Genomic DNA, 26221 nt, shown 5'->3' with positions numbered 1-26221 from the left:
TATGATATGAAGGGCGGGATAGTTAGTGGATGCTTGCTGCTGTAGGGCGTAGTCTGAACGAATATCGGGACATGATACTCGAAGCGAGCTGTTGACTCTGGCTTGTATAAACCCAATGCATCACAAACTCAATAGTATAGATACGAATTCGTCAATGCATTCATGAACCAGACAATAATCCCTTATCTTCTTCATCTTCTATTAACTACCTGATATCTTAGGTAATGAATTAATATCCACCATCTCCATTTTGAAGAATCTGTTACTAATAATCTGCGACTTTAATTCCGCATTACGATCAGACACGCTCGGAAATGGGGAAACATTGGGGATTCGTTTTGGGGCCTGAGCGGGGAACTAACGGCCGAGTCAGTGCTTTATCTCTCTGAGAATGCTAATTGGATAAACGGCTGAGCCGAAGACTTTGTTATGGGGCCATCAGGCTTGCACACTGGGAAGGAAGCTCGGAATTCAGTTGGGGTAGAGCTGATCAGACGACTACGATAAAAGTTGATCTTGGAGATACAATTCTCAAACCCCAAACATCGAAACGTTTGTTAAGCTTCGTTTTTTCTTTTGATCTCACAACTCTCTTTTACTTGAGATATTGAACCGCCAGTCCTTGTTCCCAAGACACCATGGCAAAAACATTATTCGTCAACGGCCGGATCCTGTCCAAGACAGAGACAGGCCTCAACGGCAACGCCCATTTCTCAGATTGCATGCTCATCCAAGACGACAAAATTGTCGCGGTCGGGTCTCGTAATGAGATCTCCCAGACTCTAGGTTCAGACATCCACATTCGCAATCTTGATCAGCGCGTCGTTCTTCCCAGCTTCATCGATGGCCATATGCATCTCCTCCTACTCGGTCAATCGCTCCGAAAGCTCGACCTTTCAAGGTGTACTTCACTTGAGGACATCCGTTCATGTATCCGAAAATACGCTGCTGAAAACCCAGAGACACCAACTATCCTTTGCAAAGGATGGAGGCATTACATGACGCCGGGTGGGGTTACGGCAGCAATGCTAGATGATCTTGATCCACGACCTATTTTCATCGATGCAGGCTCTTTACACTCCTGCTGGTGCAATACCGCGGCTCTAGAGGAGCTTGAGGTTGATGGTATGCCAGATCCAGCTGGTGGCAAGATTTATCGTGATGTAGATGGAAAGCCATCTGGGCTTTTGGACGAGGGCGCCATGATGTCGATCAGTAAGTTCCACCAGACGAAATTGTCTATCGCACTAAAAGCTAATCGCAACGGACAGTTTGGCCTTTCCAAGCAAAGTCATCCCCCAAACATGAACGAATAGAGGCTATCCGCGCCGCCGTGAAGGAGTACAACGCAGCTGGCTACACTGGCGCAGTCGAAATGGCCATGGATGAGGAAGCATGGGATGCACTCGTTACTCTCAAAGAAACAGAACCCAATCTGTCACTGAGATTAGCAGCCCATTGGCTCATCAAACCAACCGCCAACCTGGAGCAAAACTCAAAACAAGTGCAGCGAGCCATCGAGCTGAGCAAGCAGTACAACTCGACAACAAGTCCTAATCTTCGACTTGTTGGAATTAAGGTCATCACCGACGGTATTGTCGACGCATGTACTGCCTACCTCTCTGAGCCGTATGCCACTTCTGGATGCCCACCACCTATCTGGGAGCCTGAGTTCCTCGAACCCGTTGTCAAAGAGGCTGATGCTGGTGGCTTACAAGTTGCCCTACATGCGATTGGCGACGGCGCCGTCAGAATGGCTATTGATGCTATTGAGAAGCACGCTACACCAGGTCGAAGGCATAGAATTGAGCACTTGGAGCTCGTTTCCCCAGAAGACGCTAAGAGGCTTGGAAAGCTTGGTCTAACAGCATCCATCCAGCCCATTCACGCAGACCCAACAGCATTGACAACATGGCCTGAACTCATTGGGGAGGAGAGATACGAAAGAGCATTTGCATATCGCGAGTTCGCTGATGCAGGTGCCTTGATGGCGATTGGTACTGATAGCCCTACATCACCATGGTCGCCTATGCATAATTTCCATGTCGCTATCAACAGGCAGTCCTCCAAGAACCCGGAGAATCCCAGGATAGTACACGAGCATTTTAGATTAGGCTTGTGTGAGACATTTGTCGCCGGTACAGAAGGTGCAGCGCGAAGTGTTTTTGCTGAAGATCGTGTTGGAAGCTTGACACCTGGGAAACTGGCAGACTTTATTGTTGTTGACATGGAATGGGATCCGAAGACATTACTCAAGGCTGAGGTGAAGGAGACCTGGTTTGGAGGATCCCGGGTATTCTAAATAGATTTAAGATTATAAAAGATTATCAAGACTATACATTCACAACTCAACAGTGGCATGTATAGGGTTGTCAATATTTGTAACTTATCCGATAAATTTGATTGTATTGGCCATGGTCTTTCATCCGTTCAGCTTGCCTTGGGCAGTTTGTGTACATGAAGCTTACAGAACAGGTTCTCAGTCTAGAGATCAGACTATCAAAGACTTCTTATCCTTCAGCAATCTACTGCAGAGGATAAAAATGCCTCCAATGAAAATAGTCAGCCCAGCCCAGACCCAAGCAGCCGTATACCCCATACTCCTTCGCAATGCCCCTCCAACAGGCGGACCGAATAACAGCGCGACAGACATGACCGAGAAGGCCATACCAAATCTTGTCCCGATTCTTCGAGGATCACTAGTTAGTCTGACAAAGATGGTCGGCTGAAGCGCGAAGAAGGACCCTGTGAAGAATCCTTGGCTGATGACGGTAACAAGCAATCGTGGAGTTGTAGTTGCTGAGATGAGACACAAGCTTGTCGTGGCAAGCAAGACTGCTGCACTAATAATAGTGTTCATAGGTCCAAGGCTCTGAGCGAGAAAAGCAGGGAGGATACGGCCAAAGATTGAGCTGCTGTTGAGAATAGCAAGCATATTCCCAGAGAGATCAGACGCAATGTTGTTGTCTAGGGCGTAGCTTTGTACGTAGACGAATGGTGTGTACATTCCCAAGAAGACAGAAAAACACCCAGCCACGAAAAGAACGTAAGGCCAGTCAGTGAAAGCTGACTTGTCAAGAAGTTGCCTTCGTTGGGATGGTCCGTTGGGATTTAGCCCCGGTCGAAGCACAAGGTTTGAAAACAGGAGTAGGACCAACAGTAACAAAGCCATAGCCCTTGTTGCCCATGGCAAGCTTGTCTGTGCGTTGAGCTCCCGAATCATGATGGGGAGAAGAACACTGCGAATTGCGTCAGAGAGAGACCAATAGGGATGAATGCTCTTGACTTACCCTCCGAGTCCACTACCGCAAGCTGCAAGTCCATTGACCAAGGGCAATTTTGTAGTGAACCATAGTGAAGTGATGGCAACACTCAAGATAGATAGACAACCGGCGCCAATGCCAATCATAAGGCCTTGAGTGAGAAGATACTGCCAATACTTTTGACTCAGGCTTTGAAGTACAGTGCCGGTGACAATGAAGGTAGACCCAACTGCCAGAAGGTGTCGAAAGTAACCAGAGTCATAAATTGGACCAACTATGAAGCCTGAGAATACCATCAGAAACGTCTGGAGAGAACCAATAACTGAGATCTGGAATGGCGTGTGAGTTGACAGCTGATCTCGCTCATAGATGGTTTGGAAGCTTCCAAAGCTTGCTATGAGGCCTGCACCATTCTTTGTTAGTTCTTCTCCGATGCTTTTTGGTGATATTACTTACCCCAGGTGCAAAAGTAGAGGCAAAACGAGCCTGCGACTTGCAGCCACGAGAGTAAACCGCCATTTGGGATTGGCTTTGGCGATGTATCGTCAACCGAGAAACTGCTCTCGACCAGAGGGTTATCATCGGTTCTGTCTTTCGTAGTGTCCATTGCTGGTCGAAAGCATTGATGAAAGTCCTTGACTTACAAGCTGAACAGCATACCTAATTGAAGGGAAGATGGACCGAAATACAACCGCTATGCTTATCAATCTCTATTTCTCTGACAATACTTTTGCTAGGATAACCCATTCCAGGACTTTTCCCGCTTTCCTATTTTGGTGATAGACCTCGGCACTTCTCCCCACAGTGGATCTCGATGAAAAAGATAAAACTCAACATCAGCAGATCAAGGCGCCATGTCTGTGCCACTCCTGAACGGGTACTATCTAGTCAGTCCGAGTATTTGTAATAATCACATGAAGAAAGAATATTTATCCCACTTATCAAAATCGCGTTTTGACCACGAATTCCTTGGCCAACAACCTGGACTCTGGAACCTTTGCATAATTTTTGCATGTCATTCTTCCAACTTGGTGAAACATCCGAGGGCTACCAAGCTAGGAAGGTGGTAAATAATTTTTCCTGCTCTCAATTAAGTAACCCGGGGGATACCGCGACTAAGGCGGTGATGCGGCGAAGCAGGCAAGATTGAGTTCATGTGGGATTAGTGCCGGCATGGCATGATGCAGGCACTGCCAAGAATGGTAATTCCTTACGATAAGACTTTGCAGACAGGATATCACTGTAGATCTTTGACAGAGATAGTGATTTCGGTGATGAGGATGTTGGGGGCTTTAACAAAGGTACATTGGGGGCTGAAAAATTGATCACATCAGACCACAGACTAGATTGAGATAGAAAATAGAGTCCGAAGTTCGAAATGCTGTTTAAGTCAAAATTGGAGTACATCGAGAAGAGAGTTAATGAAGTGGAAAATTTCATCAAATGTCACGAGCTGTAAATAGAATTGAGAGTGATGCAGTGCAAAGTCTAGTATTTTGAACAGTCAAAACAAATAATTTACAACCGATAACTACCCTAAAACCTTATCGAGACTTTACAAAGTAGGAATCCAAGTATCCCTTCCAGGCCTCGTCCTCGAAAGTGCCAACATATCCGATATACATATCCGGCCGAACAATCACAATAGCCGAGTCCTCGTTCTTGACCCAATCAGCAGTGAAGTTCTTGTCTCCATCCCTGTTTTGGTGACATCCCATATGGCCATTAGTCGACCCATTGGGCAGAATAGTGTAAACGGGAGCCGAGACGGAGATCGCCGGAAGTCGTCTTCCGATAGCCAGGACGATGAAATCTCCATAAGAGACGTTTTCATAGAGTCGCGACGTTTTACCGGAAGATCCAGTTATTACCACCTCGGGACAGCGATATCCAGGTTTCCAGATGCCAAGTTCCGTACCCTGGATCAGTGGAGTGGCAAACTCGCTGTAGTTGACACCCATGCCTTGCTACGTTAGTTGGTGATATGTAACTCTGATGGTGAACGCACCTGTGATAAAGCCGGCATTTCGTTCGATTGTGGAGACATATTTCTTGGCTGTGTGTATGGTGTCCCTGACTAGTGCTGCAGCCACTCCGATGACTTGAGCGGCGGTGGATCTCCGCTCGATGTCGTAGCTGCGAAGAATATCGTCTCTTGCTTCGGGAGTAAGGTTGGATGGGCGTGCGAGTGCTGAGAGACGCCAGGACAAAGCGAAAGCATCGGAGACACCTGTGTTTAAGCCTTGGCCGCCGTTGACGGAATGAACGTGAGCAGCATCTCCGGCCAAGATGATTCTTCCATGACCTTCCTTGGAGATAAAGGTACCAGCAAGCCGTTCCTTGACTGAGACCAGATTAGTATGCGAGAAATAACATTTTCGGGAGAAATACCATGAAATGTGCTGAACCATTCCGTTTTCGTAAATTCCACTCGATATGGTGCTAGATGTTCTCTGATAGACTGCTCAGCCAGCTGCTGCGTGATCTCACCCTTAAGAAGAACATAGAACCGAGACATTCCTCGTTCTCTTGGGATCCACGCAACTCGAGACTCTCCATCAAGCTCGAACGTGATGATCTCAGGACAGACAGGGAAATCAGTGTCCAAGAAGGTATCAAGAACTGCCCAAGTCATCTCCGGCTTGGTACCAGTGAAACTGATATCTAGCGTGTTTCTGACAAATGATCGTGCACCATCAGCCCCAACAGCATATTTGCTGCGGACCTTTCGACCTGAGCTTGTCATGACGGTGACAGAATCGTCTTCCTCAGCAATGCTGATAACGTGCTCGTTGTAGCTTACTGCATCGCCGAGACGATTGCGCATCACCTGTTCAACGACAGGCTGTCCGATCATAAGGAAGTTCTTGTGAAAGGCATGCTCGATACCAACCCACCAAGCATTCTGGCGAGACTTGAAATCGCCCGCTTTGAAAGTAGAGCTCGCTGTTATTGTTAGACTATGACTTTAAAGTTTCTAGGTCTGCTTACTGTTGCATTTGAGACCATCAGGCAAAAGCTCATCGAGGATGCCAGCAACCTCGAAATACTGCTGAGTTCGAGCGTTGAGTGCATCAGCACGACCAAGCTCTAGACTACAAGGCTTCTCATCTGTAAATTTGTTAGACTCGCTTCTCAATCAACTCAGAGTCTAGTGCAACTTACCCAGGACTCGGACTGAGATGCCCAATGGTTGAAGGAGAAGGGCAACAAAGAGTCCAGCAGGACCGCCACCAACGATAGTAACATCAACTTGCTCCATGATTTTGAATGTCTGCGAATAACTTCGATTTCAAAGTTTAAGTTTTGGAGTTCTTGATATTACAGTTCTATGTAATTGGCGGGAAAGGCCCAGATAAATCACCAAAGTCCTATCTTACACGAGCTCTCCATCGACCTACCTAACTCGGCTTGATCAAACCACCTCAGCAAGTCAAGGATAAAATTTTGAAATGTCTCATCTGAATAACCATATCCTAGCTTGTTACACCATCACAATGGCCCGGGAATCATTCAATGCCGGGGAACTTTGAACTTGGCCGGGTGGGATAACAACCGAACGGGATAGCCGCGCGGGATGCTGATCATCTCCACGGACCATCCCCTTGCGAAAATCCAAGTTTTTAGCCCCATCCCGACTAGCATTTCATCAATACGGAAATACAATGACGAAAAGTGTGGCTTGGCATCCATATTGATACCTTCTACTCTAGGATTTCACATCCGTGCAAGTTGACAGGGGGGTTTGGACAATTTTATGAGCTTCCTGATGAAGCGATTTTGTGTCATGCCTTTTTCTCGGATTAGGCGATGTGTGACGAGGGTAATTGTTTTGCCACGCAATTGGGTTGTTGTACGATGGCCCACTGCTGAGACGACTCGGTGTTTTTCGCAAATTGTCTTAGTAAAACGAAAATGGGACTATGGAGGGATGGATGAGTTGGGAGTATGTAACTTGTAGCTCACATGTTGATAGCAGATAGTAGACTGCAAGATTTATATCCTCTTGTCTCCCTGACTATATCCTTCATCTGGTCAAGTTTAACATTCAACTTCATTTACATACCAACGAACACTCATCAAGCGATCATAATCTTTTATTTTACCATGGCTGTATCCAGTCTTCGTCCCGTGATCCCCTTCCCTTTTGGGACTGCCGCTCACAATGTCTCTGCTGAACCATTGACCACAGCTGTCGATAGGGCGGCTCTTGAGACATCAAGCAAAATCCTTGATATCATCGGAAGATATCGCATGAAACAAGACGACAACCTCTACTCACATTCCGACGAGTCAACTCTCAAATTCATCGCTCTCATCTACACGCACGTCAAGGCTGGCAAGCCAGTCCCTATGTGCCTACCAGCTTTCCCTTTCAAGTCACCAAACTCGACATCAAAGACTTTGGGAAAGCTCCCTGATAAGGGTGAAGAGATTGCTCTTGCTCACCTGAGCGGACTTTGCAGCGCTATTGGTGATGTATATGCGCCAGGTGCCAAACTTACTATCATTTCCGATGGATTAGTATATAATGGCAGGTTCACATGACAAAACTATCAAAGAACCTAGCTAACGAAGACAGACCTGCTTGGTGTCCCAGATAGAGATGTCTGGGCATACGGCGAGACTCTTCGCTCGATGGCAGCTGAGAAGGAATTTCACAACATCTCCTTCGCACGACTTCGTGATCTTGTTGAGATCGATCTACCAAAAGACCTCGAGGAGATGACCTATGTTGCCAACGCATCAAACTTTCGACGTGCACTTCTCAACACCTTCAGCAAGCCCGGATGGAGTTGGGACGAAGTCCGCCAATCAGATGACCAGTGCATGACTTACCGCGGATACATCAAGTTTCTTCAAACAGATCTGGAAACAGTGTATCCGGTTGATGGGAACCGCAGCAAGTCAAAGTATAAGAGAGGAATTGAGTACATTGCGAAGCAAATGATGGCTCGTGGTGATGTAAGTGGCAAACTCTCCTGATTCAGAGTAAGTCGCGTACTGACTTTGCAGGCCTTTGCCAATGCTGTTCGACAAAAGTATCCTGACCATGTTCGCCTGTCAATCCATCCCTCAACTGGGGCTGTCAAGCTTTCCATCAGCCTTTTGCCTACCGAGCAACTCTACACCACGCCCTGGCATTGCAGCGTGGCTTACAGACTAGACGGTACCATCAGAACAGGGATGCGATCTGAGTTTGACAACGATGAGAGTCTCGAACTGGTCTACGACAACGGAAGACCTTCGCATTATCGCGAGAAGTCGCCTCTACTATCGTGGGCAGAAGACAAGGGCGGCATTGCCGTCGACCCGATGTACCCCGCTGGTCTGATAATTCGTCCTGCAAATGGAGCTGGCTCCCTTACACTTGAAGACATCGACACGAAGAAAGTTCGCGCCTTGTCAGAAATCAACTCGCCCGTTGTTCTCAAGGGATTTGTCAAGAAGCCTAATCGTGACCGCTTCATTGACTTCAGCCACCGTTTCGGAACACCCTTACCTTGGAAGTTCGGCCTGTTGCTTGAAGTCAAGGACCGAGGGCAAGATACTCGAGGCCTGAACAACGTTCTATCTGCAGAGCCTATGCCATTCCACTACGATGGTCTGTTCAAGGTCGTCAAGCAGACAGATGAGAATGGAAATGAAAAGACAGTCTCGACTCCACCTCAGTAAGTGCGATTTTGAAGAATAAGATCCAACAACTGACCGTATGATTAGATTCCAGCTCTTCCAGGGCGCTACATCCTCACCTAGAGATACCGGTTTCACCCTTTTCTCTTCATCAACTCTATTCTTCAAGTACCTCCCATCATGGTTGAAGCAGGACATCTCCAACCTCACCTGGAGTGTGTCTACATCAGCATTCGACAACACCGTCCTGAGAGGCCTGCCTCTAGCTATCGACCATCCTACGACCGGCAAGCCATGTCTTCGATACCACGAGCCTTGGCCTCAGTCCAAGACACGATTTGATGCTTCGGATATTACGATTGACGGACTTGAGGTTACTGAGAGTGCTGCTATCTGCGAAACTATCGACTCGGTTCTTTATGATCGTCGGGTTGCGTTGTACTATGCTTGGGATAAGGGCGATATTCTGGTCAGCGATAACATCTTGATGATGCATACCAGGAGTGATTTCACTGCGGGGATTGATCGTGAGCTGTGGAGAATTCACTTTGACTAGTGTACTACTATTATTTGGGTGGCAGATTTGAGTATATTTCATTGATGTGGATTTGAAGGTTTCATATAGATTATCTCTGCAATAGATTGCTTCTGATACTTAAAGCCCATTGGTCCACGCCTTGACTACTATACCTTATCTCAGAGTGCATTGTGTCTAGTTACGGATTCGTCCCGGGAATCCCGTCCGGAGATATCTCGGTCGGCATCCACTTCCGACTCGGATAGACTACCGACCAAACCTTATGACATGCTATAATAAGGATGGGATCGCGGGGTAGCCCTGTTCATGATAAACTCAATCTCCTCAATCATCATGGTCGAAGTCAAGCAATACCATCTCCTGCCAACGGATCTTATTCCGAACTCACCAAGACCGCTTCTGCACTACAAGAATGTCTTAGCCAAGCGCCCTAATAGCTCCAAGTGCGACCCCGCCGAGGTCTGGAACATGTTTACCAAGAACGGATGGGACGTCCAGTGGATATTTCGATACCCAAACACGCAATTGTCACATTTTCACTCTGAGGCTCACGAATGCATGGCTGTTCTCTCGGGTACTGCAACAATCCGCTTTGGAGTCGGTGATACGTCCGAGGATCTCCAAGAAAATACATACGGATCAGCTTGGGAAAAGGGCGGGATTGTGTTGGAGGCCGAGGCAGGAGACGTCTTTGTCATTCCAGCTGGCGTAGCGCACAAGACACACAACACCAAGCCGGCAGCCGAGTTCAAGCTACTGTCGCCAGGCGTTGGACATGGCATTGAGGCCGATGACCCGAAGAAAGCGTTGTCCGAGATTAAGCTGGATGGATATACTATGATGGGGGCGTATAACGGCGGAGAATGGGATTTCGTGAAGAGTGGAGGAGACTATGGCAAGTCATGGAGGGTTCCTAAGCCGAAGATGGATCCTGTGTTTGGAGAGGCAGACAAGGGACTTGTTAAGACTTGGCCAGGAGGGGATACCAAGGTTGATTTGGAAATTGTTCAAGTGGAGAACAGAGAGTACAAGTCAAAGATGTAACTCATCGGCTCTTCCAATGGTGGCACGGGATTAGTTACAAAACACCACCCTCGTAGCATTAGAGTCTCCATGCTCATGGGTCAGGGACGTCACCAGGCGGGAAAAGGCGGACAGTTTGAGCTAAAGTTGATTCACTAAGTATGTATGAACATAATAGAAAAGGAAACGATCCAGTCACTCCCGACACTAGTCATATCATAATCCATCTATCTCGTATTCGCATATTAGAATTAGAAAGGGAGAAGCCATCATCCCTTAGTCCTGGACACCAGTAGGAGTGTTGCAGAGGATGCCTTGGTCAAGCTGCAATGGTCAGTAATGAGTTAAGTAAGTCGATAGGTCAGGCTTACAATAGGCAGGACACAGCATCGAGCTCGCTGGCCAATGGCGGAGCAAACAGCACTGAAGTCAGTGGCGTTGGCAGGGGTGGAGGGAGCTATCTATGTTAGACTGAGCCTTGCTGAGGACATTCTTGAACTTACGGTTTCCGCAGTCGAGGTCGGCAACTCCAAGAACATCAGTAGCACAGCATTGAGAAGTGCCGTAGAGACCAGAGCAAGGGATATAAGCCTGGCGCTTCTCCTCAGTGGGGAGAGCAGAGACGGCAGTAGCCAGGAGGGTAACGATAGCGAGTGAGAACTGCATGATGAATTGAGTGAATGAGTAGATGATAGAATGATACGAAGCTTGGGAATGTGGATGCAGATTTCAAACTGATTCTCCAACAATCCCCATATTTATACAAAATCCAAAATATTGATCCCATAAGTCATTAAGATCATCGTCAGTAAACTAAATAGCCTCAACGTCATTATCTTACAACAAATCTCCAATGAATACCACGTTTAAAGCCGTTGACGTTTCCGATGGCGATATCCCTGGCCTATATCATCTATATATTGACTTGAAACCTGTTGTAGCGTTACAACGGCCAGGTGGTTTACAGCTCTGCAGGGATCTAACGCATAAACGTGTCGCGACGATCGCTCGATCAATTGGCCATGCTGATTCGCTGGACCGTCGGAGGAAACACTCAAAGGAATAGCCGACTGCCGAAACGATCACACCAACCATTAACCGTTAATTTTAGAAGGCTAATTTGAGGCGAATTTGGAAACAAGTTGGTTGCTGGGCCGATGTCATGACCTGTTAGAAGAAAGTAATTGGTCGGGTTGGTTCCTGTGAGGCCTCATTGGTGTACGGTAAAGCTCCAAGACCGTTATTGATCGTCGTTTTGGTCTTCCTATCAGCTTCTTCAGCTTGGAGTTTGTTGGGGCTGACATAACGACGTGGCAAATCATGAATGTGCAGATTGTTTCTCATACTGTTCCTGCAGAAAGTGGACCTACACGCCGATGACTTGATCCGGGTTCCGACCCTGGTAAATGAGCATAAACTTGATTAACATCAGATATCCGAAACTTATATCCGATCAGATTATATAGGTGGCTTGACTTATAAGGCGGATTAAGCCTCCTAAACCAGATAATGACATCAACTATCATGATGATTCAAGAGGCACCGTACCTATCGCTTGGGTATCCTTATCAATTGAGAGAGAAACCAAGGAAAGTCCCATACAAGAGCACGACTCCTCGCAAGACAATCTGTTTCTGGAATCCTGACGTAAATCTTTCCCGTTTAATCAGTGATACCTGACCCCATATCTCAGCTTCTTTCGATCTTGATGCATCGAGTTCCTTGCTTTCCTCAGCTGAAACCGCAGCCTTTCACCTCCGTCATCGCACAATTCACCAGACATGTCGAAAGTCTGGAGCCTGATTCTTAATCTGCCGTTGTGGAAATGGCTGCATGAGCTGAAAACATAGTGGCTGTCTTGTTCGCGACATGTGATAAAAACAAACCAGGTTCTCGGCTATTTATCCGCAATGTCTAAAAAGCCCAACATTGCTGCAAGCACTGCTGAATGTTAGCTCTCTGATTCCATATTAAATCATTCCTATCATTCAAGACTTACAAGCGCCAGCAGTGACGATATACGAAGCTGTTCCCCACGCAGTCTGTATGGTAGCCAGGTCTGTCCACGCCTTTGAGTTGAGCCAAATACCAATGGCCAAGCTTAGCAAGACTGGAACGAGTACTACGATCGAGATGCGTGTAACTGACCAGTCTAGAACCAGCTCAATACCATATTCGCCTTCGAGTACATCAAGTCTCTTATTATTGAGGGTGCAATGGATCCAGTCTGACCAAGCTAAGGAGATATGTCGAGGAACATGCCATCTTCTGTAGGTAGCCATCAATAGCTGCAAGTCGCCAACACCGTTATCATCTAGGTTGATGCGTTTATGTGTTCCAGTGTCTGCATCGCACTGATTCATCAGCATGAGTTGGAAGCTGGCAAACAATGAGGACAAACCTTGTAAAGTCTGAAACCTTTTAGATGTTTTAGTGAGAGAAGAGTCCCTCTCATTCCACGTAGTCGGAATGTCGCCCAGCGAAGCTTGGAGAAAAGTTGGTCAGGCTTATCGACAAAGACAACTCTTTCTTTCGGATTAGGATAGCCGCGGAGGAATAAACCCAACACGATGTATGTTGGTTGGATCCGTGACTCAAACTCAATAGCTGAGGTGCGTGTGACGCCGAAAACAGGCGTTGAAAAGCTCGTCTTCCACTCGATCCTTTCCGCTTGCGCCTGTCTTGGATCATGCTGCGTAGGTGAGGTTTCACCATCTGCAGCTCCATGCTCCTCATCACGTCGCGGGATCGGGTTCAGTGGAAACATCACTTCTTGATAAGCCTTTGGATAAGGAAATGTTGCGCTTTCTGTGATCTCATAGTTGGAGCTCAATTGCGGCATTCCCCCGGCTGCTGGAGCCTTTAAGAAGAACTTGTTCTTAACAGTCCGCTGATGTCGAAGTGATCTGATGCACGGATTTCGCTGCTCTAGAAGGCCACTGTAGTCTAGATGTCCTATGCCGTATGAGAAGTATGCATGCCAGGCTGTAGTAGGGATAGGACCGGCAGGTGCTGGCTGTGACAGGGACACAGGCGTATCAGCGGTATCGTCAACAGGTAGCGCCATGTTTAATTGCGACAGCCGAGTAACTATGGATGTTTTGCTTGACTTCAATAATTATCTAAGCAGGTCGCGAGAACGAACCCCGCGTAACGAGGATTGAAAATGAATTGGCCTTTCAATCTTCAGCCGCAAGCCACCAAGAACCCTCCAATGAGACGTCGGAGATTATGCAGTGTTGAAAGGTCTGTCGATTGGACCAATCGTCACGCGCCACTGACAACCTCTCTATGCTAGGGCTGCGAGCTCGCATTGATGGTTTTGCAGCTAGGCATAAGGTTAAGTGATAATATCATGTGAATGATAGAGGACTAAGAAATGATTCTATTTGAAAACTATGTTCTGCTTAATCAAGATGAGATGAGCCAGGCAAGTCTTTAAAGACTGGCTGACGATTGCGGCTGAACTACAAGCAATTGTTAGTAAAGTTCCCTAGCCACATTCGACACAACTTACCCTTACGCCCTTTTTGACATCCATAACAAGGGCCTCTTGTGAAAACAAGATGAAAGATTTGTGTAAATCGATAATGGACTGAGCATCCTTCTCAAACTGTGCCTGCGCCTTCCTTACCAGCGGAACAGACTCAGGGCCAGTAAGAAATATTTTGTAAACGAGTGCGTATTGCGGCATGTTTGCGCCGCCAAAATAAGAGTTCAAGTCGAACTGATCAGAAACAGCACCGACGTTGCAGATCAGTCCGCAAGCTTGGTTCTGGCAGCAAGCGTTGATTGCGTCAACTAGACGAGGGGTTATCGTGTGCTCCAGGCTCTCTCCGTCCTTCTTGCCATCTGGAGCAGATATGAAATACATGGCAACAGTAGAGTCGCCGGAATCCATAGCGCCCGTTACAGCCTCAGCTCGCTTTCTAGCAGCCGCGGTTTGCAGTGGAATTGTCTTCTCATATGCCATGAGAACAACACTTGTTTCGAAATCTGCAAATAAAGGTCCATCTGATGCGATAGTTGTTTTCACATAGTCGCTAGAAAAGCATTTATGGACATGGTCCCAATCTCGAAAGAAGAGTTCTGTGGTATCGTCTCTTCCAACCCAGTTGTGATTGGCGTTCAAGGGACCACCAGGGCGCGACCCAAAGGCCGAGTCAAAGACCTGGGTCTGGATGTACTTACTACGTATGAGCTTAGCAATATCATCCAACTCCAGGAATTGCCATGTGGGTCAGTGGGGAGTCGACATACTAAGGTTTCTGGTCCTTATCCTCTATAGCATCAGAGATACTTCCGTGGATACGGAATCGATGATCAAAGAACTCTTTACGTGTCATATTAGGCTTACGCCTGCCAGTAGCAATTTGTTTGATATGGGGCATCATGGTGTGAGCACCGGTCTTTAGGTTGTAAATCAGGTGAGATTGATGATTCGGTATGATGGTGGGTGATTGCCAAGCTATTATATAAGTGCAATCAATGTAGCTCAGTTGCAGGAAGAGGTTGAAGAGGAGCTTTTACGAGCTAGTTTTATGTAATTACTCACAGCCAAGGCTTCAGCTGGCTTCGGCTGAGGCGGATGTACATGGATACTGACACAAGATCTACAATGTGGAGCCGACAAACGAATTATAAGAGCGGTGAAAGAGGGGTCGGGCAACCATGAAGCAATAATCTCATTTAGGTGCATAAATAACAACGTGGAGCCGATCATTGTTGGCCAACGAGCTGATGGCATCACGGGCCCTACATTAGAGGGTAGCAAAAAGTCCAGGCTAGGTGAATAGCTACAGCACATCTGATGAATTGAATAGAGCTAAAAGATTGTACCGAAGTTGAGCATTGGGACAGAAGGTTTAACTGTACAGGATATGAGAAGAATAGCTTAATTTAAGAACCTGTAAATCCAAGATAAGAGTTAAGTGACATAGGTCACCAACTTCTTATGTACACTTCCACTTTCTAATCTATCCAGCCCTTCTTGAACTTCTTGGAGTCCATTGAGAGCTTCATACTCTAAAGGTTTGATCTGGCCATTACCCAACCAGTTATCGAGGCCCCCCCAAAGCCAACAACCAAGCTCAACACCGGCCGCAGAGGGCTGGCCCGTCATTGTCTTTCCCATTATCTCACCACTCTACACTGGCTTGAGTTGTACGCCATCAATAGGCGCTCCCGTGTACTTGATAGCAGTAGCCACTGTTATCGGCTTCTTACAACAGTCCACAATCTTTGAGATGGTTTCCTCAGTAACAACCGTATCAAACGCGAGACGTTGATCAGGCGCAACAGACTTTATCTTGGCGATTAGGTCTGGATCTGACCTAGAAAAGACATAGTCGGCACCTCTGGTTTGCGCCTGAGCTGTAGTTTCATTACTTGATGTAACTGCAGCTACACTGTAGCCAGAGATTTTAGCAAGCTTGCCTACCCCTCCATTGGCACCCTATTGAATAGTTAGTCTTTGCAGCCAGAGGCAGAAAACTACAGATACTTACCCAGATAAGCACGTGGGTAGCAGCAACGTCACTTCTGTTGGCGACTTTCGCTAAACCCATTTCAAGGTACAGGCCACAAGCAGCCGTACAGAGACTGAATGGAAGGGTAGATAATCCAAGCACCGGTATCTCAGATTCGATCTAGATGCATGGTTAGCCTTGTTGTCTTCAGTGCTCTATGAACCTCTCGTTCTCATACGGTTTGCGAAATAAGCCGTGGTTTGTACTGACCTTACAGCAATTTACCACCTGTACCAATGCATGACTCTGGTAGGAACATCCGTCGCTGTAACCAACCGTTCCAATGCTCATAATGAGGTCACCCTTTTGGAACCGTTGGGACTCTCCAGGGTCAATAACATGCCCAACTATATCCATGCCGATGACTAGATAAAGTTAGAGAGACTCATCGAAAAGGCATTTGTAGAAAGCACAGTTGAGGCTACGTATACCATGGGGGAAAGAAGGAATAAATAAATTCTTTTTGATCTTCTTTTAGTCTAAGTGGTTAAGCGACGTTGCTAATATTTTGACTTGGATTTGAGAAGGCCCAGGACCAGGGGGATCATACTTCTCTAGCTGCAGGCGTCCAAAGGGAGCCGGGAGAACAAACCGCTTTGCCATGACGGATAGTGTGGGGATGAAAAATAAATCTTTGGTCCAAATAGAGTCGGAGGAATCACTTTGACTATCAAGACTGGGGGTGATGCGATATATCGAGACGGACATCTCGTATGTATTTCGGGTTCATACTACCAATAAAAATAGACTTTCGGGTTGCTAATCTAGTAATTCAGAGAGAAAAAGAACGCCATGAGGTGTAGGGATGTGGAGAGTACGGGACGGCAGCCTCGGCGTCGGCATGTGGAGGAGGAATGCGGGCTCAAAGAAGACGAAGCGTGGAGAGCCACAATTCGAAAACGGGCATATTATAGGAGCATAGTAGCATTTCAAAATGTTAAACAAAAGTAACAAGTCAAATCAATTCAACTCCCCTCAAGTTAAAACAAACCTTGATCATGGCTAAGCAGGACAGTTCCCTTGACGTGGTTATCATTGGCGCCGGGCTCGCCGGGTTGTTAGCCGCCCGAGTACTACGCGAAAAGCACAACGTCAAAGTATACGAGCGGTCATCTTCGCCAATCGAGGTTGGTGCCGCTATCAACGTTGGGCCAAATGGTGTTCGGATCCTCGACACCCTTGGTTTCGACCGTTCCAGGGCTGGATCACTTCCTGTTGCGGCTACCAAGGTCTTTACAAAGGAGGGCCATCTCCAGTTGAATGAGAATAACAACTATGTGGATAAATATGGCGCTGACTGGCTCTTTCAACATCGAGCAGACTTGAGAGGGGAGTTTCTTCGGTTGGCGACTGAGGATACTGGCGTTTCGGGTATAGCAGGGAGACCGGCTGAGGTGCTTTGGGATCAGAAGGTTATCGACATCGATCCAGAAGAGGGTCAAATCACACTGGCATCGGGTGAACAGGTCAAAGCAGATCTTGTGATTGGTAAGTTGTTCAAGCATGGCCTAAGCGACCGGTTAACCGATGACGCGCAACAGCTGCGGATGGCATCAAGTCCATGGTGAGGCCATACGTAATCGGCGATGCTGTGTTCCAGACAGCTAGGCCATCTGGTCTATCAGCCTTTCGTTTCACTTTGGAGCTTCACGACATTAAAGCAGCTCTAGAGCAACTACCAGATATTTTGCAACGTGATAAGCCTACATGCTTGTCTATGGTGTACTCTTTCGACAACACCATGCGATCTGTTGTTATGTATCCCTGCAGGAACTTTGAACTTCTTAACTTTGTATGCATTGTTCCAGATAGTAGCCTGAAGGAGAAAACAACAGAGTCTTGGACGGCTTCCGGGGATAAGAAGGAACTTATGTCGCTATTTTCAGACTTCCCCTCTTGGGTGCACGATTATTTTCGGTAGGATCTACTCTTTGACATTCCATCTCATGCTGTAGAGGCGTTGATTGACTTGAATTACAGGATCGCAAAGAACATTAAACTCTGGCAGCTTCGAGACCAGGACCCGTTACCGACCTACATTCGTGGTCGAACAGTTTTGATTGGCGATGCGGCCCATGCTATGACGCCTCACCAAGGACAGGGCGGAACACAGGCCGTGGAAGACGCAGAGGGGTTTCGGCTGTTCCTCCAACAAGGTATCGCCAGCGAGCATGTTCCTGAGCTGCTTCAAGACTTTGATTCTGTCCGCCGGCCGCGCGCAAGCCAGATCCAGAATAATACTAGAAAGGCCAAGAACAAGAGGACTGCCGAAGAGGTGTATATGTTTGAGAAGATAAATTGGACCTATGGTGGTATTATTGAGGAGCTCAAGGCTGCGAAAGAGGCTGCAGCTATTTGTAGAAATAAATAGCCCTAACAATAATACAGTTTATTGGCAACGTCTCTTTATCATTTCACGACGCTATCCACTAATAATGCGCTAAGGCTGCCGAGCGAAAGATGGGGCTTGCTGCCTAGAATCAGCACTAGCGGTCTTTAAAACGCCATTCATCGTTGTGTCGTAATCTGTCAGCTCACAGCATCTTGAAGTTATTGAATCTATAGCGTTAAGGCATTATGGGCTACTCTGAAGTTCTCTGCCATATTTGTGGCGTCAGTTTCAACATCAGCCGCTCTCGAACAGACAAAGAACCTCGAAGCGCAGCCTGGGGTCAAATCCTTGCGATCAACCCCGACAACAGTCACGGCCGGTGGGGATGCTACTACGTGAAGAGAGATGGGGGTCAAGAACCCGGAACTGCGTCCTCTGAACCAGTTAAATATATCCCACCCAAAATCGACCCAGAAGATTCATCCGATGACGGATGGACGTCAGACACTCCGGATGATGAATGGGAACACATCGCTGGACTAGAGTGCGAGTACAACGGAGCCTACAACGGAAACCACATCCCTGCACAGGCTATGAACCACTGTCAAACATCTCAGTGCCTTGTACCAAAAGGCGACAATTGGCAGCCCGAGGCAAACGACCAAGACTTTGAAACTTCGGGCAACTTCTTCCTGAGCGGTTTGTCTGACGACATGCCCAGTAGAGATATGGGTTGGCCGTTTGTTTCTCCCCCGCGTCATGACACGAGCGATGTCAGAGCTGAGAACATTATTTGGGATGCTCAAGAGGCGGACGAGTACTGTATGCCCTTTCATCCGACCTGCTTTGAGATATTCAAGAGAGCCTCTTTATATCGGTATGGAACTGTGGATGTTGGGTGTTTGATGCAATGGTGGCGTCTTGAACCGAAGTACGAAGATTTCGAACATTTTCCTCGTCATCCTGCTGTTAAAGAAGCTGAGCAACAGTGGTGGAGTCATGAACGTGGAGGGGAATTCCTAGTGGCCAACCCTTGCTTCGTTCCTGGATTGGACGATCTCCTGCAGTCGACACAGAGCGTGGAACATACCCTTGTGAATGAGTCTAGCCTTTCTGGAACTACGATATCAACGAAGCCAGCCCCTTCCGACCCATTCTCAAAGCTCCCTAGCGAAATGATCCGTGAGATTCTCATTCATCTCAGTTTCAAAGACCTTGCCAACCTCCGACTCACGTCTCGCATATTTCTGCATCTGCCGAACCCTGTATTGTACGAGTTAACAGTTCGAGACACTCCTTGGTTATACGAGGCATGGTCGTCACTGCTTATCTCTTTCTGGGCAACAACAACTCAAGCAGAAATCGAGCAAGAGATCGAACGCGGAGGTAGCATTAGGACAACTCCTCATCCAGTCAAGTTACTCAGCAAAGGTGAAACAGACTGGCTACGTGTTCAAGTGGAGGTGTCGAAGAACTGGAAAACATTGCTTGGACTACAGAATCGGCGCAGAATCTGGGGCGATTGCCAAGAAATCTTGAATCGGGTGGATGAATACCGGAAACAAGGCAAGATCTGAGGATTCTTGAGCTTAATTCACTTTCCATAGTTGGCAACTGTGGCCGCTTTCGGTGTAATAAATTGATTCAGCATGCTTTACAATAACCAAAGCAACCACGACATACTCTAACCAAGCTTTGAGAGACGGTCCAAAACATCGTCCTCCCACGGATAATCATCGCTCTTAATCTTTCCAAAAGTCGGCAACAAAACAGCCTCATCAATCTCAGCGTATTTGCCACGCTCAATATGCACAAGCTGTCCATTCTTTGAAGAATCAGCCATAAGGAAAGCGGCGCAACGAGCGACAACAGAAGCAGGCTGAAGCTCAACGTTGATGGCGTCAAGAAGAGCCTTCAGCGACGGCAAGACACTGCTGTCTGTCCAGCTAGGTGCTAGTGTATTAACGCGGATAGGAAGTTGAGCAGCGGCGAGCAGGGGGACGAGACCGCGTCCCCAACCGAGGACACCATGTTTTGCGGTGGCTAGGGATGTTAGTAAAACACAATGACGTAGCGATTTGGTAACTTACAGTAATCCACAGCTCTGACACGTTGCAGACCAGTTGTCGAGCCACTGATGAGAATGCTACCTCCCTCAGGTTGTTGTCTCAGATAGTTGATAGCTAGTGTCGAAGTGTTGATGACTCCCTTCAAGCTAATGTCAAGGAGTTGGTGTGAAGGCTCCTTCAAGTCACCATTCTCATCGACCTCAGTGGCCAAGTAATCCGTTCTCGGTCCAATACCAGCATTCGCGAAAACATGGTCAATACGACCATAAACCTCCTTAGCCTTCTTGAAAAGAGCAATCAAATCACCCCAGACTGAAACATCGGTCTTGACAAAGGTAAATGATCCCTTGTGCTCCTCCGGGGGAGGCTGCACATCGCCACTGACTACCGAGGCGCCAAGCGACAAAAGCAAGTCAACAGTGGATAAACCAATACCGGAAGATCCTCCTATCAAGGATTCATTAGCTCGTATTCCGCTGGTCCGTAGGGGGTTGCATACCTGTTACGATGACAACCTTGCCCTTGAGGGCCTCCAGCTTCTGATCGTCGATGATAAATTCAGCCATGTTTTTTTCTCTTGAAACGTGAAGAAGCAGAAAGACGCGGTGAGAAGAAACTCGATGGTAGCAGCAGTGGCCCTGACTAAAATACGAAAAGTTACATTGGCATTCGTCCACACCGATTCAGGGTCCTTGGTGGAACCGGGGAATCCACAGCAACTCCCGCATGTCGTACGAGTTCTCATCTTGCATTAACTGTTGGTGGGTAAACTATTGTTTCTGTTCTGTAGTCCCGAGTCTAGTCGAGGACTAGATCTTACATCCATGCTGGGATCCATATTTGCTGGGCATGTAAGCGATCACGTGTTTTGTAACGCTCATTTGCCACTGGTTCTTCTAGTGAAATAACCGGAGAAAGTCGCCCGGGGTGTTGTTTCTGTCGGAAATGGATCTCTGCAGAAGGATCTGATCGGCACTGATGTAACAAACCAATACGAGCGAGACATCCAGAACAAGAGATGTCTTCACGTGCCTATATTTTTCTGTTCTTCCGTATTTACGCTTTGAACATGACTATATCTTGGCTTCGGACACCAGTAGATCATCCGCCAGACCAAAACACAATCTAATATGAGGCTGACGAAGGGCACTAGAACCCTCGGGCCGCCTGGGGATAAAGTGGACGTTCCAAGAAAAGCAGCCAATATTATAGTCTCGGAGTCATTCACGGCCAAAATGCTCCGCAATTATTGAACTAAAACTTTTGAGACAGCCGTTGATTCGAGTTCGTCATCACTTAGTTTACTGTTGGGACCCGTTTGCTAATAGGCCCCTATGTTTGAACCGGTACGCTAGCTGGGGTATACGAAAATGAACGAGCCTCGGAAAGCAACGCGAGAAATAACTGAACAGGTACAAGGAATATTCTAGTGGGCCTTGTCGGACTGTTTATGTCATGCCAGAGTTGCATGCAGCGTATGCCGGTCTTCCCGGTACCCAGAGGGGCTAGTAGCATGGGTACCGGCCCAAAATTTCCAGGACGTTGGTTATGCCGTTTGATATTAAATCTGGCAGATACAGATCTTGAAATCGTCCCTGACCTTGTTGTTTGTTCCTTTGTTTATTGTCTTTTTTATCGTTCGCCTTGAATCACCAACATGGCTCGAGTAGCCGGTGAGGGCGTACCCCTTCTATGGATCACTATTGTGATGCTCACGCTATCGTGGATCTTTCTCAGCGCGCGCCTTGGAGTTCGAAAATGGAAAAACAATCTTGGCTTGGATGACTGGCTGATGTTTGCGGGTTTGGTACGCATTTTGGCTGGTTTGGGGAGACTCTGGCTGACGAGAGACAGATGCTGTATACGGTCACGGCAGCGCTGGTTATTACGTGCTGTTTCCACGGAGCAGGTCAGCATAGAGATGCTATTGAAGCAAAGGATGTTATGATGGGAACAAAGGTACATACCTTTCCAGCAGTCATGGTGCAATCGCTAATGTATCACGTCGCAGCTCTTCTTCATCGCCCAATTCTTCTACTCCGCCTGCTCCGTCCCGATCAAAGCCAGCATTTGCGTCACCATGCTGCGAATCTGTGATGCGCGCCGTCGTTTCGTCTGGACCCTCTGGGGTCTCATCGCCATGACTGTTATTACCGCGATAATCTTTATCCTTGCTACAGCGAACGTTTGCCATCCGATCACAACACTTTGGGGAGAAACGACACACGGCTACTGCAATACGAAGCTTAACAGCAGCGTTGGGTTCTTCTTTTCTGCTGTTTCGATCATCGTAGATTGGACGCTGGCTATCCTTCCCGGCCTTTTGCTGTGGAATATCCAGATGAAGAATAGGGTGAAGCTTCCGGTCATTGTTATGCTTGGACTTGGTGCTTTGTAAGTCAGACATGTGATCTTGGTGGCAACGCTAACATCTTGCAGTGCCAGTTGCGCAACCGTTGTCCGACTCGGCTATCTCACACTCTACAACAACCCCGAAGAATTCATGTACAGCACCGGCGCAATCGGCCTATGGTCTATTGTGGAAGAGGGCATCGGAATCATCGCCGGCTCGATGCCTGCCCTTCGTCCACTTCTCAACCTCCCCGTGTTCCGCAGCACCTACGCCAGCAACACTGGCTCGAACGGAATCTCGAGTCGAATGAACCCACCTCATATCTCGGGAAATAAGCATACCCGGATTGTTTCTGAGAACCAAAAGTCAAGCTTAGAGTTGAATGACTTTCGATCGGGAATGACAACACGAGTGGGTTTTGGCAATGATGACAAGGTTAGGCAGAGTATTGATGATGGGGATAGTCAGAAGTACATCTTGAAGCAGACGCGGGTTGTAATGACGACCGAACAAACATAGAGTTTAGAATAGCTTTCAGATAAGTGCAATAATTACTTTTACATGTATAAATATTCTATCTATTTGTTTGCAATTGCGCAAAGCGAGCCGAGCATAACGCCACTTCATTCTGTTGTTCTGCCATACAGCCAATACTGTATAGGCCTACTTCCTGCAAAGAGTACAATAAACCTATCTAAGAGGCCAATAGAGAGTTGATGTTTATTAATAGAGTGAAATTTAGAAAATTAAGCGAGATTGTTAAGTGAGGCGGATGAAACGGGCTACTTGATTTAGAGAGATAAGTAGCTTTCTATAGGTTGACTTCTTTGTATCCCTGCTTGCTACCCTGCAGGATCTCCATCATGCACAAAATTAAACTTAGATAATTCATTACTGAGTTAAAGGAATGCTAGAATAAAATTTGAGTAATGGAATATATTTGATATAATTGTATCTACTTTAAGAAGCAATTAAAATTCGAAGGCCTGGCCTGTTAGCTGGATGCTTGTAGCATGGGACTAACTGTGGCATTGGGAGAGGCTAGTTGGAGCAGTTTTGCACCATCTGATAATTAGGAGAGCCATGATTGCTAAATTTATTGATTTAATTCCAATGAGCAAGTAAGAAGCCTTGACTATATTTTGCCAATAGCAAATCGGTATTTGAGTTCAATCTTGAACCCTATTAATTGTTCCGGTTCAATGCTCATCCCGCGTCTCTAGAGCAGGGTTTACAATAGGTGCGCATGCACGGCATACAGTAGATCATGCGGGGAATCCCAGTCGATACATAAGCATCTGACGCGGCATTTCTGAAGAGCAAGGCCATTTTCCTAAGCAACCTGATTTCTGTTGAAAATTACCTTGCTCTTTAGCCGGATAAATTTTGGCAGACCTTTATAATCGCCAGTGGCGTGATACTGTTTTCCCTTTGACAAGCAGGAAAGCGGCAGTCAAAATACTTGCAGCATATTGACATTCACTGATATCCAGATCATAACGGCTTTACATAGGAAGTCCGATTCAGAGCAGAAAGTTGGCGTACACTAACCAAATCGACATAAATAGTCTGATCCAATCAGGCTTGAATAGACGTAGTATCCCTAGTTGAAGGCTTCCGCGGTTGGCCAAGACATTACATCTTAGACATAATACTTTCAAACTTACATGATGCGTTTAGCCTGTCCCACCGGGGCAAACTCTCGGGGTAGTTTATTCTACTGCTCCCAACCATGAGATTACCTGTTTAGGAACTCCTGCGGGGGATCTACATCGCGGTGGGGAAATCGTGCCATCTTGTAAGAACATACAGCCAAGACTAGAAAACTGATAAGTACCCCGTAGCCTGCCCTAGATGGCAAAAAGTGAGATGGACAATAGATTAGAGCTGATTTGTTCCGACTGAGAATATCACTCTGGGAAATGATCTTGTCCAAGATGCAGCCCGCCACTGTCACCACTGTGGTGCTGGCTCTAGTCACCAACGTCGCTGCACAGGCACAAGGCACAGCAATTGTCGACCTCGCCAAGAACCATGGACCAGCACAGGCTCTCGGATCAGGTTTCATCTACGGCTGGCCTGATAACGGAACAAGCGTCGACACCTCGATCCCAGATTACTTGGTGACTGGCATCAAGTTCAACGTAAATCGCGGCGGCGGTGCTCAGATCCCATCGTTAGGTTGGGCTCGAGGAGGCTATGAAGGGTACCTCGGCCGCTTCAACTCAACTCTATCCAACTACCACACCACGCGCAATTACAACGCCGAGTTTATCTTGTTGCCTCACGACCTTTGGGGTGCAGATGGCGGACAGGGATCAAGCTCTCCGTTTCCTGGTGATAATGGTAATTGGACAGAGATGGAATTATTCTGGAATCAGCTCGTATCTGACTTGAAGTCTCATAACATGTTGGAAGGTCTTGTGATTGACGTTTGGAACGAGCCGGATATTGATATCTTCTGGGATCGCTCGTGGCCTCAGTTTCTGGAGTATTACAATCGGGCGACAGAGCTACTTCGGTAAGTCATAAACACTAATGCATATGGCTCTTCAGAGAGCTGACTGGGTCAAAATTAGAAAAGCACTTCCAGGAACCCTTCTCAGCGGCCCAGCCATGGCACATTCTCCCATTCTGTCCGATGATAAATGGCATACCTGGTTACAGTCAGTAGCGGGCAACAAGACAGTCCCTGATCATTTCTCTTGGCATCAGATTGGTGCTTGGGAACGTGAGCCCGATACCACAATCCCCGACTTTACTACCTTGCGGGCGCAATACGGTGTTCCTGAAAAGCCAGTTGATGTCAATGAGTATGCAGCAGTCGACGAGCAAAATCCAGCCAACTCAGTCTACTACCTTTCTCAACTAGAGCGCCACGACATCCGAGGTCTGCGCGCGAACTGGGGTAGTGGATCCAATCTGCACAACTGGATGGGCAATTTGGTCTACAGCACGACCGGGACGTCAGAGGGTACCTACTATCCCAATGGCGAGTGGCAGGTATACAAGTACTATGCTGCCATGGTAGGAAAGAGACTCTTGACGAAAGCTTCGTCGGATTTGAAGTTTGATGTCTTTGCCACCAAGGAAGGCCATAAAATCAAGATTCTAGCCGGCACCAGAACCGTTCAAGCAAAGTATAGCATCAAAGTCAGCGGCCTGGAAGCAGTAGGTCTCCCCAAGAAGGGCACGGCAAAGGTCCGAACTTATCGATTCGACTGGGCCGGGCCGAATGGAAAGGCTGATGGTCCTCTTGATCTGGGGGAGCAGAAGTATACTTATTCGTCCAATACGGTGAGTAGCCCCTCTTGTTAAGCGCCGCCTTATCTGCGTGCCCTTCTTTCTAGTTTAGTGGTCGAGCTAATTTTGAACCACAGCTGGTAATTTCTGTCAACCCGCCTACAAATGCTACAGCCTTCGCTTACGAGTTTTCGATTTAAAACCTGGCTACAGGCAGTTTTTCGATTGAGACCAGGAT

General features: G+C 47.3%; 14 protein-coding genes across 14 annotated transcripts; 7 read left to right on the top strand and 7 right to left on the bottom strand.

Moving 5' to 3' along the window:
* Positions 1-502: 502 nt before the first annotated feature.
* FOXG_04527 (amidohydrolase ytcJ-like) lies at positions 503-2344 on the top strand. The gene is made up of 2 exons (XM_018382561.1): positions 503-1215; positions 1272-2344. Exons 1-2 carry the CDS (start codon positions 639-641, stop codon positions 2300-2302), a joined length of 1608 nt encoding a protein of 535 aa, XP_018239294.1. The 5' UTR covers positions 503-638; the 3' UTR covers positions 2303-2344.
* Positions 2345-2350: 6 nt separating this feature from the next.
* On the bottom strand, positions 2351-3933 carry FOXG_04526 (uncharacterized protein). Its single transcript, XM_018382560.1, has 3 exons — positions 3720-3933; positions 3291-3666; positions 2351-3239 (listed from the first exon to the last, which is right to left on the bottom strand). The coding sequence occupies exons 1-3, from the start codon at positions 3868-3870 to the stop codon at positions 2492-2494; spliced, it is 1275 nt and encodes a 424-aa protein (XP_018239293.1). The 5' UTR covers positions 3871-3933; the 3' UTR covers positions 2351-2491.
* Positions 3934-4807: 874 nt separating this feature from the next.
* On the bottom strand, positions 4808-6525 carry FOXG_04525 (uncharacterized protein; the record flags this gene model as incomplete). The annotated part of the gene is made up of 5 exons (XM_018382559.1): positions 4808-5226; positions 5272-5607; positions 5655-6209; positions 6255-6374; positions 6429-6525. The coding sequence occupies 5 exons, from the start codon at positions 6523-6525 to the stop codon at positions 4808-4810; spliced, it is 1527 nt and encodes a 508-aa protein (XP_018239292.1).
* Positions 6526-7310: 785 nt separating this feature from the next.
* On the top strand, positions 7311-9453 carry FOXG_04524 (uncharacterized protein; the record flags this gene model as incomplete). The annotated part of the gene is made up of 4 exons (XM_018382558.1): positions 7311-7787; positions 7833-8228; positions 8280-8935; positions 8985-9453. Exons 1-4 carry the CDS (start codon positions 7371-7373, stop codon positions 9451-9453), a joined length of 1938 nt encoding a protein of 645 aa, XP_018239291.1. The 5' UTR covers positions 7311-7370.
* Positions 9454-9768: 315 nt separating this feature from the next.
* Positions 9769-10479, top strand: FOXG_04523 (uncharacterized protein; the record flags this gene model as incomplete). The annotated part of the gene is made up of 1 exon (XM_018382557.1): positions 9769-10479. The coding sequence occupies one exon, from the start codon at positions 9769-9771 to the stop codon at positions 10477-10479; it is 711 nt and encodes a 236-aa protein (XP_018239290.1).
* Positions 10480-10590: 111 nt separating this feature from the next.
* Positions 10591-11310, bottom strand: FOXG_04522 (uncharacterized protein). The gene is made up of 3 exons (XM_018382556.1): positions 10962-11310; positions 10830-10915; positions 10591-10782 (listed from the first exon to the last, which is right to left on the bottom strand). The coding sequence occupies exons 1-3, from the start codon at positions 11122-11124 to the stop codon at positions 10735-10737; spliced, it is 297 nt and encodes a 98-aa protein (XP_018239289.1). The 5' UTR covers positions 11125-11310; the 3' UTR covers positions 10591-10734.
* A 685-nt stretch (positions 11311-11995) lies between these two features.
* FOXG_04521 (uncharacterized protein) lies at positions 11996-13525 on the bottom strand (the record flags this gene model as incomplete). The annotated part of the gene is made up of 3 exons (XM_018382555.1): positions 11996-12399; positions 12458-12812; positions 12860-13525. 3 exons carry the CDS (start codon positions 13523-13525, stop codon positions 12356-12358), a joined length of 1065 nt encoding a protein of 354 aa, XP_018239288.1. The 3' UTR covers positions 11996-12355.
* Positions 13526-13865: 340 nt separating this feature from the next.
* On the bottom strand, positions 13866-14852 carry FOXG_04520 (uncharacterized protein; the record flags this gene model as incomplete). The annotated part of the gene is made up of 3 exons (XM_018382554.1): positions 13866-13925; positions 13976-14648; positions 14719-14852. The coding sequence occupies 3 exons, from the start codon at positions 14850-14852 to the stop codon at positions 13866-13868; spliced, it is 867 nt and encodes a 288-aa protein (XP_018239287.1).
* Positions 14853-15524: 672 nt separating this feature from the next.
* Positions 15525-16478, bottom strand: FOXG_04519 (uncharacterized protein). The gene is made up of 3 exons (XM_018382553.1): positions 16197-16478; positions 15966-16106; positions 15525-15913 (listed from the first exon to the last, which is right to left on the bottom strand). The coding sequence occupies exons 1-3, from the start codon at positions 16341-16343 to the stop codon at positions 15605-15607; spliced, it is 597 nt and encodes a 198-aa protein (XP_018239286.1). The 5' UTR covers positions 16344-16478; the 3' UTR covers positions 15525-15604.
* A 429-nt stretch (positions 16479-16907) lies between these two features.
* Positions 16908-18382, top strand: FOXG_04518 (salicylate hydroxylase). The gene is made up of 3 exons (XM_018382552.1): positions 16908-17474; positions 17528-17903; positions 17967-18382. Exons 1-3 carry the CDS (start codon positions 16985-16987, stop codon positions 18355-18357), a joined length of 1257 nt encoding a protein of 418 aa, XP_018239285.1. The 5' UTR covers positions 16908-16984; the 3' UTR covers positions 18358-18382.
* A 151-nt stretch (positions 18383-18533) lies between these two features.
* FOXG_04517 (uncharacterized protein) lies at positions 18534-20008 on the top strand. Its single transcript, XM_018382551.1, has one exon. The coding sequence runs from the start codon at positions 18564-18566 to the stop codon at positions 19893-19895; it is 1332 nt and encodes a 443-aa protein (XP_018239284.1). The 5' UTR covers positions 18534-18563; the 3' UTR covers positions 19896-20008.
* Positions 19736-20991, bottom strand: FOXG_04516 (uncharacterized protein). Its single transcript, XM_018382550.1, has 3 exons — positions 20887-20991; positions 20409-20834; positions 19736-20361 (listed from the first exon to the last, which is right to left on the bottom strand). The coding sequence occupies exons 1-3, from the start codon at positions 20951-20953 to the stop codon at positions 20003-20005; spliced, it is 852 nt and encodes a 283-aa protein (XP_018239283.1). The 5' UTR covers positions 20954-20991; the 3' UTR covers positions 19736-20002.
* A 1053-nt stretch (positions 20992-22044) lies between these two features.
* Positions 22045-23259, top strand: FOXG_04515 (uncharacterized protein; the record flags this gene model as incomplete). Its single annotated transcript, XM_018382549.1, has 4 exons — positions 22045-22194; positions 22242-22346; positions 22399-22781; positions 22827-23259. The coding sequence occupies 4 exons, from the start codon at positions 22045-22047 to the stop codon at positions 23257-23259; spliced, it is 1071 nt and encodes a 356-aa protein (XP_018239282.1).
* Positions 23260-24677: 1418 nt separating this feature from the next.
* FOXG_04514 (uncharacterized protein) lies at positions 24678-26183 on the top strand (the record flags this gene model as incomplete). Its single annotated transcript, XM_018382548.1, has 3 exons — positions 24678-25261; positions 25320-26037; positions 26121-26183. 3 exons carry the CDS (start codon positions 24678-24680, stop codon positions 26181-26183), a joined length of 1365 nt encoding a protein of 454 aa, XP_018239281.1.
* Between the last annotated feature and the right edge of the window lie 38 nt (positions 26184-26221).

Source organism: Fusarium oxysporum, chromosome 4 (genome assembly GCF_000149955.1).
Source record: "Fusarium oxysporum f. sp. lycopersici 4287 chromosome 4, whole genome shotgun sequence".
Lineage (NCBI taxonomy): Eukaryota > Fungi > Ascomycota > Sordariomycetes > Hypocreales > Nectriaceae > Fusarium > Fusarium oxysporum.
The sequence above is the reverse complement of the archived record's forward strand: the minus strand, read 5'-3'. Positions and strand labels throughout refer to the sequence as shown.